Source organism: Trifolium pratense, linkage group LG6, assembly GCF_020283565.1.
Source record: "Trifolium pratense cultivar HEN17-A07 linkage group LG6, ARS_RC_1.1, whole genome shotgun sequence".
Classification (NCBI taxonomy): Eukaryota; Viridiplantae; Streptophyta; class Magnoliopsida; order Fabales; family Fabaceae; genus Trifolium; species Trifolium pratense.
The window spans coordinates 26,828,337-26,841,814 of record NC_060064.1 but is presented as its reverse complement, the minus strand read 5'-3'; the positions used below and the strand labels follow the sequence as shown (position 1 = coordinate 26,841,814).

Sequence of the window (13,478 nt, the reverse complement as noted above, 5' to 3'; positions counted from 1 at the left end):
TCTATTTGCTCTAAAAAAATTCATAATTTATTGATATCACATATGACAGTGTCTAGTTCTGGCACAATAAGCTCGCAAAGGCTAGTTAACGTTAAGCTGGTTCTTAATAATCACTACAGCGCTTCTGCACGCCTTCTTGTCAATCACCAGCACACAAAGATTATCACTACATGACACCCTCTTCTTCAAATTGAAATTTTCATATTACCACTAAAAATGTTAACCAGTTAATATTATCAGATAACATGTCTCCATGATAATGAAAATATTTTAAATAAGTACCTTCATTACATGTGTTCTATAGTCAAAACATTTTCATCACAGGATCGTCTTAAACATAACCAAAATTAAACCATTACAATATAGAAAACAACCAAAAACATCTTCCATTTCATAGTACTAGTAAAATAACAAACTGCTATGCTATTTCATTCTGCAGCTGAATGGAGCATTGCAGTCATCACTCTGTCATAACAGGCTTGTTCTCGTTCGCTTTGAATCTCTGTTCTTTTGGCTTCTGCTCCTCGTTTTTCCTGACATACAAGACATTAGTTTGATTAAAACCCAACAACATAATCTCAAATATCAACACGAACTTAATAACAGTGACCATATATTTAACCGGATGATCCATTATGCAAGGGGAAACAAGTAGCAAAATAACATCGTTAAACAATTTAGCAGAAACTAAAGCAATCTATATATTTTCAACAAGAGCTTAGTAAAGTCATCATAAACATACAAATAAAAATCTAGACTAAACCTTTAGTCGTACAATGGAGAGGCTAAGGACTTCTCAATATAAGAATATATGTGAGTCACATTAACAACAAAACATTCAATTTATGCAGGCAAAACAACAATAGGACACAGAGAGACATCACAAACAGTCTACAAACAAGAAAACTAAACAGCTTTATTACATCCTAACATGGCACCAAATACAGAACTTATTTCATAATAATATCCATGTCCATGATTACAAGCTTACAACTCCGTTTTGACACTGGAATTGAATTTCAAAACTTCAAAGACAAGAAAGTTAACAAACCAAACAAGTTACAAAATGACAACCGTGGAAATCTCTTCCACTAAATGGAATTGGAACAAGTAACAAACCATAGCCTAATGTCATACCATTAATCATATCTAATAACAAGCCATTTATTTTCAAAATCCTTCTTAACTAACTAAATTTGTTATATACACAAAAACATAAAGAGAAAAAACATTCAAAAGACTGGTTATTCAATCCAAAATTCCAATTTAACTTTCACAAAAAATTTGCTCTGAACTTTGCAGTTTCACGAGGAAAATTAAAACATTTTTCAGTTCTTGCCAAGTTCCACATTTAAGCTATGTAGCACCAACCAAATCTTTAATATGGAGGCTTATTCAAGTGTAACACTAATAAGACACTAACACATACAACATTGACACATGTAGTTGCATTCAATCACTTCCATTTTCTCAATTTATTATCTGTGCGTGAAAACAGCTTATAGCATATACAAAAGCAATTAAAATTTATGACATCTTTTGCTATAAAAATAGCTTATGTAAGCTTATACATAAGCGCGCTTGTACTATAAGCTGCAAATAAGTTGTTTATCCAAACAGGACCATACTAAGGAAGCCAACATTAACACACTCACAAATTTCCCTCTTTTTATTTATTATTCGCAACACAAAAAAAAATACAAAAACACAAACACAAACAAATAGCACAAATGAGAAAATGGGCAATGATAATAACCATAGAAATATGACCAGAAATGAAAACATTTCATAATAATCGCATTGGAATATAAAAATAATAATTAAAAAACACCATTTTGTATTAAAATTGAACCAAACGAATAAATCCTAAAAAGGAGAGAAGAAAAAACCTCTTATCGGAGGAACCTCCCTTCTGGCTGAGGAAGGATCGGAAAAGGGGAGAGTTCACGTCGTAAATCATGGTGTCTTTGTTTTGCCGATAGAGAAATTTCGATTACGAGAATGAAACCCTAGTTCTTCTCCAGCGTCTATCAATTCTGAAACATTTCAGAATTTATTTATTGGATGAAAACCAAATGGGTCGGGTCTTCGGAGCACCGTCACAAAGGAATATTCCAGAACCGGGTTTAAAATGTTGGGTTGGGTTCATTGCTTCTGAATTAGGGGTCCAACCCAACTACGATGACCAGATTCTCTTTTTAGACCCACTAACCTTTTCACACGTCCTGCAATTTTTTTTTAAAATACTCATGTCTATCTGACTACTGACTGGTCCGTTAATTAAATAGAGAACTATGTTAGCTACTTAACTAGCTAACGCCTATATACATAAAATTTTCAGGATTTTATAAGTTTACATTCTATAATTAAATAGAAAACTATATTAGCTACTTAACTACTGACAATTTCACACTTGTACCGGGCCATGGACCATGGTGTGATTTGTTAAGACCTAATACGAAAAAGCCCAATGGGAGCATCTAAAGGAGAAGCGTGAAAACAACAATGAAAAACACATGATAAGCATGATCCACCATGACTTGGAGAAGAAGGAAGAAACTTGGAGAAGAAGGAAGAAGCTTGGAGAAGAAGGAAAAGTAACCGCCCACTACCCATGAATTCCTCTCCAAGCAAGGCAGTTACTTAAGAAGCAAGGGAAGATTTTTCGCCTATAAATAGGGTCTGTTTCAAGAGAAGAAGGAGAACTTTTTCACTGATTCTACATAGACTCACTCTCATCATGAGAAACCACCATATTTTCATTCTTGTAAAGAGAATCAATTTCTTCTCTGACATACTTGTATCAGTTATCAATCTTGAATAATACAAACCCCTATGTTCTGATCGAATTCTGACTTATAAAACTCCCAGGGTTGTTGGGATTGAACTGAGTGTAATCACACCATTTAATCAATAATACAAACCCCCTTGTTTTTTACCAGAACATTTTGGCGCCCACCGTGGGGCTGCGGTAAAATTATTGTTTCCCAGCCTACCACTCTCTTTTTGAATAAACACGGTGATATTGCTTTGCCGTCATACCAACCTTTCCATTTGAGTTCTGACGATGTCACCGCCGTCGTTGGTTCGTTTGGGAAGTCATAGTTGATTCAACAAATTCTTGTCCTCATGCTGTTCTCTGGAAGCCATCATAGAGATAAAGAAAGACGCCCACAGCGGTAATCGATTGACTCGTTTTTCTGTTAAAAGCTAAGTTTTCTCAACTGTGTACTCTTGATTTCATGGAATCCTCTCAATAATTTTCGGTACCTGTTAATATAATATAACCCCTTTTGCCACGGTAATTGCCTGTGCTTATATTCTATTTAATTTAATTTGATTTGATTTATATATTTTCAATTGATGACCTTAGTATAATTCATGAGTATAATTCATGAGTGGAAATCGATGAGTATAACTTAAATCTAACAGACTAACACAATTATGAAGCCTTTAACAATTTTCCGTCATGGTATATTTTATTGATTTGATTTGTGCTAATTGGCTACAACGGAGCATAGCACTGTGTCTTGTTGCTTCAAAATAAACTATCAACATGTAACTGCCCTTTGTTTTGTCGCTATAATGTTTGTGTACTGGCGTACTTGTTCGTTGATGACTAACTCACTTTAATTTGGTTCATCATCTATTGTTTCTATTTTACTTTGTTTCTTTTATGTTTGGTTTCATGAATCTAAACTCGCCGTCTCGCCAAATTGTTGTCGTCGTCCAATATCGCCATCCTGCTACCAATTGCCTGATGGCGCAACTTCGCTTATCGATTGTTTCAAACGTGGACATCGTCGCCGTCAAAATCATGTAACTGTTTTGTGGAAACTGGAGCAAATTTTGGAACTATGGCGATTTAAGGATGAATACGATGCAATGTAGACCACAACGTGAGAGGTAAAGAGACGTGAGGAGGACAAGTACAATGGTAAACGATTCAAGTTATAAAGCGAACATATACAGATCATCTGCCGGCTTGAACGACCATAATCCAGGTGCCTTCAATCCTTTACTTTCTGTTTTCGACAACTTACAACTATTTTGACGGATATTTGGATTTGTTTTATCTCATTTTAGTATTTTTATCAAAGGAATGATGATAACTTAGAATACCCATTGCTATTGAGCATATGATGATCCATTACTTTAGATTAATATTCATCTATTTATTATTTGTATAATAATGTGCTTACTGTTATTATTATTAATGTCTATTGAGTGTTCTCACTCTTTCAAAATGTCCCAAAATAAGTTTCATGCTCAGGTGCTGCATTTTGTATTTGATGAGATATAAATTTCACCACAAATCTGCGCAATCAAGCCTTACACACACATACAACCAAGTTAAGCATCAGCATTGTCTGTACTTTTCTTATATGGTCAAAATAAACATCAACACCCTTTCAAGCGGCGATCTTAAAACACAAGCAGTTGGTCATTGTTGCCACTCGGCGAGAAAGAAGCCGCCAACTAATATTTCAGGTTGAAGCATATTCCGCGATAACTACCGCAATGGAGCTCAGTCTTGCCACGTCAAAACATAATTGCTTTTCTTGCTAGGCGAGGAGCGCCGCAACAAACCGCCCGTGGCGGTATCATTTTTGTTTGTCTTATTTCTCATATATTATTATTGTTGAACTTCTAATGTATCAAAGCTTATTTGCAGAAAATAAAGGAGCAATGGGATACTCTTTTCTCTCGAGAAAACAGGAGTTTTTATCGAGGCTCATTGAATTTCAAAATTCTAGTAGTTTTTATCTCCTTACACATGTCAAAATATTTGCGTCAATAAAGGTCAACCTGATTAAGTTACGGGCTCTGAACCAACAAAAAATGGTTATCTCAAACTTGAGCTCTGAATCTTTATTAAAGATCAACTCAGATGTGAGCGCTGAACCAAAAACAAGGTTGAAAGGCCTTGGCGTTACCTGTAAGTCTTACGAGTTGGGTACGTCAGAAAAAGAAAAATTAAACAAGGTTGCAAGGCCTTGGCGTTACCTGTAAGTCTTACGAGTTGGGTACGTCAGAAAAAGAAAAATTAAACAAGGTTGCAAGGCCTTGGCGTTACCTGTAAGTCTTACGAGTTGGGTACGTCAGAAAAAGAAAAATTAAACAAGGTTGCAAGGCCTTGGCGTTACCTGTAAGTCTTACGAGTTGGGTACGTCAGAAAAAGAAAAATTAAACAAGGTTGAAAGGCCTTGGCGTTACCTGTAAGTCTTACGAGTTGGGTACGTCAGAAAAAGAAAAATTAAACAAGGTTGCAAGGCCTTGGCGTTACCTGTAAGTCTTACGAGTTGGGTACGTCAGAAAAAGAAAAATTAAACAAGGTTGCAAGGCCTTGGCGTTACCTGTAAGTCTTACGAGTTGGGTACGTCAGAAAAAGAAGGCCTTGGCGTTACCTGTAAGTCTTACGAGTTGGGTACGTCAGAAAAAGAAAAATTAAACAAGGTTGCAAGGCCTTGGCGTCACCTGTAAGTCTTACGAGTTGGGTGCGTCAGAAAAAGATACAGCAAAGAAAGGCGAGATTATCAACACCAGAAGAAGCGTACACACAACCAAAGCAAGGCGATTCATCACAACGCCAAATCATTTGCAACCGCCAAAAGGCAACAGGTATAAAGTCATTCATAAATGATATATAATTATATTTAAAGTGCTAAAGACATTGCAGGTGCAAAGTTAAAAATTTCAAAGGCGAGATTATTTTCAACACCAAACACAAAGTACAGTGGAAGGGCGACTCCGAGCAGCGCCAATTCTTTCTAAATCTCCAAAGAAACAATAGTTACAAAATAAGGCGTGCAAGCCTGACAGTACGAAAATCAACTACAACGAGACAGATTACGCTAGACTACTTACAATCTTCAAATATAGAATGTCAAAAGAAAATAAGAAACTCATGTTGAATAGAAGAAGCAGAAGTACAGACCAACAAAGTTACTATCCTCAAAGTTTCAATTTGATTTCAAGAAGACAAGGAGGGACGAATCGCGAGAGATGAAGAGGCGAGATTGGTGACAACGCTAGCTTGAAAATGCAAATACAATGAAAAAAAGAGGAAGGGCGACTCGCCAACTTGCTCAAAGTCGCCAAGAAACAATGACAACAATATTCAAAGCCACAAATGGCGTACATCAAGATATTCAAAAGTCATAGAAGGGCGTACAAATTAGCTAAGAAATATCAACAACAAAAGGAAGGCAAAGGCGACAAGCAAACAAAGAACATGAGTCAGCAACAAATGGGCGACATAGAACAACATCGAGGCATAATAATTGCCAAGTGACTTCATTCAAAAGCACTTCGCCTTCTTGAAGCCTCGTGCTTGGGGGGCTGTGTACCGGGCCATGGACCAGGGTGTGATTTGTTAAGGCCCAATACGAAAAAGCCCAATGGGAGCATCTAAAGGAGAAGCGTGAAAACAACAATGAAAAACACATGATAAGCATGATCCACCATGACTTGGAGAAGAAGGAAGAAACTTGGAGAAGAAGGAAGAAGCTTGGAGAAGAAGGAAAAGTAACCGCCCACTACCCATGAATTCCTCTCCAAGCAAGGCAGTTACTTAAGAAGCAAGGGAAGATTTTTCGCCTATAAATAGGGTCTGTTTCAAGAGAAGAAGGAGAACTTTTTCACTGATTCTACATAGACTCACTCTCATCATGAGAAACCACCATATTTTCATTCTTGTAAAGAGAATCAATTTCTTCTCTGACATACTTGTATCAGTTATCAATCTTGAATAATACAAACCCCTATGTTCTGATCGAATTCTGACTTATAAAACTCCCAGGGTTGTTGGGATTGAACTGAGTGTAATCACACCATTTAATCAATAATACAAACCCCCTTGTTTTTTACCAGAACAACACTCTTAATTTATTTATATTTTCTTAAATATTGATGTTCCTCAAGATTCTTGAGCTAATGTGAAACAAACATTGCAACAATATCTGAAAGAACATCAACATTAGACGTGTAAAATCCTAAAAAAAAAAAATATATGGGGTATTAGTTAGTTAGTTAAGTAGTTAACCACACTTCTCTACTTAAGTAGAGAACAATGTAAAAAAAAAAAAACACACTTCTCTACTTAAGTAGAGAACAAGGTAAAATCCTAAATATTTCATATGTGTCATTTAGTTAAATAACAAACTTAATTCTCTACTTAAGTAGCGGACAATGTAAAATCTTAAATATTGTATGTATAGGGATGTTCGATAGTTAAGTAGTGAACTCAATTCTCTACCTAACTAGAAAAAGCGGTATTTTTCTCAAATTTTTCATATTTATAACGACCTCTACTTAAATAGTGGAAAAGTAAAAATGAAAACAAACCGAGTGCACGAGAATACGCGGAGGACACCAAAAGAAATTCCCAATCGTCTTATCATTGTAGTTTCTCTTCATTTCATATATGCTCACTAATTATTTGAATCATTGATTAGAGTTCCAATCTATCCACTTCAAGCTATATAAAATATGTCTCTACTCTCTGCTAAGTCATTTAAACTCATTAAAACCATTCTCACTCTTTTTTATGTTATTTACTTACAATTTAAGTAAATTAAAAATGACTCTTTTTAAATATTGCATATTTCATTTTATTTTGTATACAATTTTTAAGATCAAATAAATAGAATTCCAAATTATTTGAGACCATTGTGCATCTATTCATATAGAATTTAATTTATATGCACTGTCACTGTAAAATTGTTTTACACATGCATCCAATAATATATCAACACATCATGTATGGTATTTAAAAACACATGATGTGTCATGTTCATTAAATGATGTGGCAATACATCATTGGATGCATGTGTAAAGAATCTTTACACTGACGGTGCACAACAATTAAACTCATTCATATAACCTAGTTCATCTCTCCACCGTCACCCTAGTTCATCTTCCCTACCATTCCCCCAATTTCTTCTCCCTTAGTGCGTAGAGGAATCAATCTTAATTATTACTCCATCCGTCCCAAAATAATTGTCACATTTTGCTACTGCACATTTGCCGATGCACAATTTTGATCACTAATATTTTTAGTTGTGTATTATTAAAAATTATGAAAAATTGATATTTTGATATTACTTATCGAGACAAATCTAATAAGATCTCATATGTTAATATTTGTCTTTATGCATTAGTAAAAAATTATGGTCAAAATAGTGTGTATGAATAGTGCACGTGATCAAATTGTGACAATTATTTTTACACACCGGGAGTAAATTAAAATGTAAATATATGACTGAGTTTAGAAGGAAAAATAAAAATATCATGTGAGGCACATTATATTTTTTTTTCTTTTCACAAGTGTGAGGCACATTATCTCTTTAGTCATATGTAGCTAAAATATTTATTCTTTTCATTCAAAAAAATAATATTATTCTTTTCATTTACCTTAATATATATAATGACCAATGAGTTCGAATACAATATTGAAAATGCAGCAATGTTAACTATTTTGATAAATTCTTTTGTTACTCAATTATGATTTTACACGACTTAATATATTGGTCTTTTATAGTTAGACGTAGGGATATCCCATAGACCCATACACACTAAAATAATATATTTTACCTTCATAAAAAATATAATTAATATTAAGCCATTAAATTTAGTCTAATGGTGAGGAGTTTGGATAACTATAAATTCTGGGTTCGATTCACAACTCATTATAGAAAAAAGTACAACTAATATTTACTAGTAGTATTTTTTTAGTTTAAATATAGCATTGCATAAGTTTGTCCTTATAAATTACGTCACACGTGTGGGCTATCGTCCTTTTTTTGTGTGTGGATGAAACATGGGATCGATATGTACCTCTCTTTGAATGAATAAATAGTCATCCTATATTTGTGGGCTACCTAAAAAAAAATAGTGTTTTTTTATCTGTTTGAAAAAATCATGTGATATTTTTTATTTATATACGATATTTTTTAGTTTAAGTTCAATTATCATTGATAACATTGTACAAAAAAAAAAAAATTCTATTCAAAATACTAGGTTTAACTACACATTTTGTCACTTACGTTTATTTTAGATTTTAATTTGCTCTCTTATGTTTAAAAAGTATCAATTTGATCCCTTACATTTTCACCGTTTGTATTAGTTGGTCATTTCCGTCAGTTATGTCACATGTGACAGACAGTTTGCATATGTGGACAGACACGTGGACACTTGGACACATGTATAGTTGAAACGGTGTTAGTGACAAAACTAACGGAAATCACTGACACCGTTTCAACTATACATGTGTCCAAGTGTCCACATGTCTGTCCACATATGCAAACTGTCAGTCACATGTGACAAAACTGACGGAAATGACCAACTAATACAAACGGTGAAAATGTAAGGGATCAAATTGATACTTTTTAAACATAAGAGAGCAAATTAAAATCTAAAATAAACGTAAGTGACAAAATGTGTAGTTAAACCTAGTATTTTGAATAGAATTATTTTTTTTTGTACAATGTTATCAATGAATAGGAGTACTTTTTAAATGTAAAAGACCAAATTGATATATACTTTTTAAATGTAGAGACCAAATTAAAACTTAAAATAAACGTAAGGGACAAAACATGTAGTTAAGCCAAAATACTATCATCATTAAATAGGAGTACCGACTAATTAAGCTATCTTTTAATGCGTCCTTCATAGGCTCTGTTTGGGAAGACCAATAAGCTAGCTTTTAGCTTATAAGGTAAAAACTTTGTTTGGTAACAGTTTTTTTAAAAAAACTTATAGCTTATAGCTTATTTTTCAAATGTTATTTTAAGTAACTTATAACTTATCATATTTTCTTCCAATTTTACCCCTATCATGTTACTTGAAAAAAAATTAAATATTAATTAAACATATCTTTTTTATGTCATTTCATACTTATAAGCTAGTTCAACCGTTAATTTTATCAAACACTACAAATTCAAGTAGCTAGCTTATTCGCTATAAGTTAAAAGCTAGCTTATAAGCTATCCACTATAAGCTCATCCACTATCCTCTACTTTATTAACTATCCGCTATTTTTTACCAAATAGAGCCATAGTTCATTGAGAAAAATGTATTTAGTGTTTCTATTTTACTAATGGTTGAATTTTTACACTTAATTTAAGGATATTTATTCAACAATTAATGAGAACAAACCACATAAGTAGAATTACATGTGATACCTACACCTTAACGATTATAGAATGGACTAAAATCTCACAGCGTAATGAATCAATATTCAAATCCATCGAGAAAAGAAGTATCTACTTTGGGTCATCTTATTTTGTCTAATTTAATTAATTTATTTCTTCTATTTTTTGAATCATAGGTGTGTTTGATTTGCCAAAAAATAATTAAGGGACTAAACAAGACAACTTAACTGTACTGTGTTTGATTATAAAACTGTTTATGAGACTGAACAAACTGGGTATTAAGAGACTGAACAAAAATTGAAATTTTTATCTCCGTTGAACCACGAGACAACTTTTTACCCTCTGAACAAGTTGTCTAAAATACCAAAATAACTTTTTGTCAAAAAAAAAAATGGTACAAAATAAAATTTGTTCGGACCTTAAACTTTTTTTTTGTTACTTTGATACTTTAAACTTTATTCTGTGTTATTCTATCATATACTCCCTCCGTCCCGATTTATAAGGGAAAAAAGACCATTTTTTTTGTCCCAAATTATAAGGGAAAATACTCAAATTTGACCAATTTAATTTTATAGTTCCAAAAATACCCCTTGTTATATTTTCCAAAACAATTAATTATTAGGGGTACTTAGAAATTAGGAGTAGGATATTACTAAATGATTTTGCTTTTTTATGGAATAAGTTAATAGGGGTACTTTTGGAAACAAAATTATGTTTTTGATAGATTTTAGAATATTAAATGCATTTCTTAATAAGTGTGTTTTTTTTTTTCTCTTATAAATCGGGACGGAGGGAGTATTATTCAATCTAATACTTATAATTTGCAAATCAAACCAACTCTTTAACGAACACATTGTGAAATCCTGAATTCAAATATAAATAATAGTCTTTATTCTATGAATATACCGTTTGAATTAGGTTTTACCGATTGGTCATTTTTTTTTTTTTACAGAATAGTCATCATTCATTTCTATAACCAAAGTTCTAGTCATCCTATTACAAACTTTCTTAATGTTTTACAACACTCAATTTTTAAAGAAACACTGATATGCAGTGCCACTTTTAAAGGGAAACTCCCTAGTATATTTTTGGGGTGAAGTGAAGTTTATATTATTATTATTATTATTATTATTATTATTATTATTATTATTATTATTATTATTATTATTATTATTCTTTTTTACTATCATATATGTATACAATTTTTAATATTATTAACCATGATTAATCTTCGTAAGAGATTGTGATTGTGAGATACACAAGATAAGCTCTAAATTTTTTTATATGCAAAGCGCAGAATCGAACTTTTGGTCATCTACTTAGAGGTCTGAAACATTTATCTTTTGAACCAATTCATGAAGTTTATATTTTTTATTAGTATATAATAGTAGTATAGTATTACTATTAGTATATGGTAACAATTTCTAAATTTGAAGATTAATTAAGGTTGGTTGAGGTTTGCAGGACATTATCTATATTATATATACTAGCATGTATATGTATGGTTGGTTGGCCTTTCATCCAATCACCATTTCGTCGGTGCCTTATAAGTTTACTACCAACCAACTCACACTATTAATAATTTCCTCTAACTCTTTGTCTTTACCCTTTCCGAAGACAATTCTATCCTCATTTCATGTTCTTTCAAATCCATGCTAAAATCACATAATTGTCCCTCAAAATTTTGCACTTTGCACAAGGGTGCATAATTAATGCATGAGTGAATATTATATGAAATATGCCAATTCAAGATAGAGTGAATCACATCTAGAAGAATATAGGAGTTGAAATTTTTTAAGTGTACTTGTAGGTTGGACTTTATTAAAGTATGTGAGAATTTATTATATATATTTTTTAAGGAAATTAATTACTAATACTAAATAGGAGTCGTACTAGTTGTAAATTTTTTTATAAAGAAAATAGGAGTTGTAATATTTTAAGTATACTAGTTGTAATTTTTGACCAATACACAGTTCGGTTTTTCAATTTTGTTAAATCCAAGGTTTGCCACATAAGTTAAAGAGCATTTGTGTCCTTAACTTAACAATCCAAGCTATGCAAACATCATAATTAATTTGTCATGTTATATATTTATATGTAAATTAAAAGGTTATTTATTTTTGCAATAGTGAATTTTGGTTTATCCTTTGATATATTTTTTCTCGATTATCTCATGTAATGTTGAAATATTTTATCCTCTTATCCTCTCATTGAATATGTTAAAGTTCATATGATTAGAAGTCTTTCCTCGTACTCATGTTGTTCTTTCCTTCTTTGGTTTCACTCCTATGCTATCTTGATGACAACGCCTCGCAAATTGTTGATCTCCTTTTACTATTCTAATTAACCATTTTATTTTCTAACGGATATTTCAAAGAGAGGTAGAGTGTTGAAAGTGTTTCCTTTAGGGTGTTGAACGTAGGACGCCCTATGATTATATTGTAGGAAGAAAATTGGGTTTTTTTTTTTTTTGACACAAGAAGAAAATTGGGTTTAGACTACTAGGTACTTGACTTTGATTGTCTTTGCATTGTCCCCTTCACCAAATGTAGTCTTAAGGGTGATATATCGCTTAACTTTAACATGTTCCCCCTGAGAATCCTACCAAAGGGTCACAATAAGGTTGCATCTAACAAGAGTATCAAAACACAACACTCAAATCAACTCGAAGAATAAAAGAATGCCATGTACGATGATGATCAATGCGATGAATACCACCATGTGTGATGATCAAATTAAATACCACTATATTTAGACCACCATATTAAAATTTGTAGTGAATCTTATATTCACAAACAAATTTCCTTTATAAAGATTTCTTATAATTAGGGACATATATATATATATATATATATATATATATATATATATATATATATATATATATATATATATATAAAGTATTATTTTTAACATCAGGATTATTTAAAGGGTCTTGTTAACATGTGCCCTTAGGACACATGTTAAGATATCCCAATATAGAAACTTAATTTAATGATACAAAAAATTTAATGCTTCAAAAGTTAAAATATACAAATTAGCATTTAATAATTTATATTTTTGCTTGCTTAACATGTGTCTTAACCTTATTTAAAATATATGGAGAATGTTAACTTGTGCCCTTAAGGCACATGTTAAGGAAATAAAAATAGAAATTATTAAATGCTAATTTATGTATTTTGACTTTTGAAACATTAAATTTCTTGTATCATTAAATGTTAAATTTCTATTTTGGTATATCTTATCATGTGCCCTTAGGGCACATGTTAACAACACCCTTAAAATATAAACAAGTAGCTTTATAGGGGCAATATGGTAAATCCA

General features: G+C 32.1%; 1 protein-coding gene across 1 annotated transcript; it reads right to left on the bottom strand.

The window, feature by feature from the left end:
- Positions 1–250: 250 nt before the first annotated feature.
- Positions 251–2,030, bottom strand: LOC123893045 (wound-induced basic protein). Its single transcript, XM_045942965.1, has 2 exons — positions 1,890–2,030; positions 251–533 (listed from the first exon to the last, which is right to left on the bottom strand). Exons 1-2 carry the CDS (start codon positions 1,958–1,960, stop codon positions 461–463), a joined length of 144 nt encoding a protein of 47 aa, XP_045798921.1. The 5' UTR covers positions 1,961–2,030; the 3' UTR covers positions 251–460.
- Positions 2,031–13,478: the final 11,448 nt, after the last annotated feature.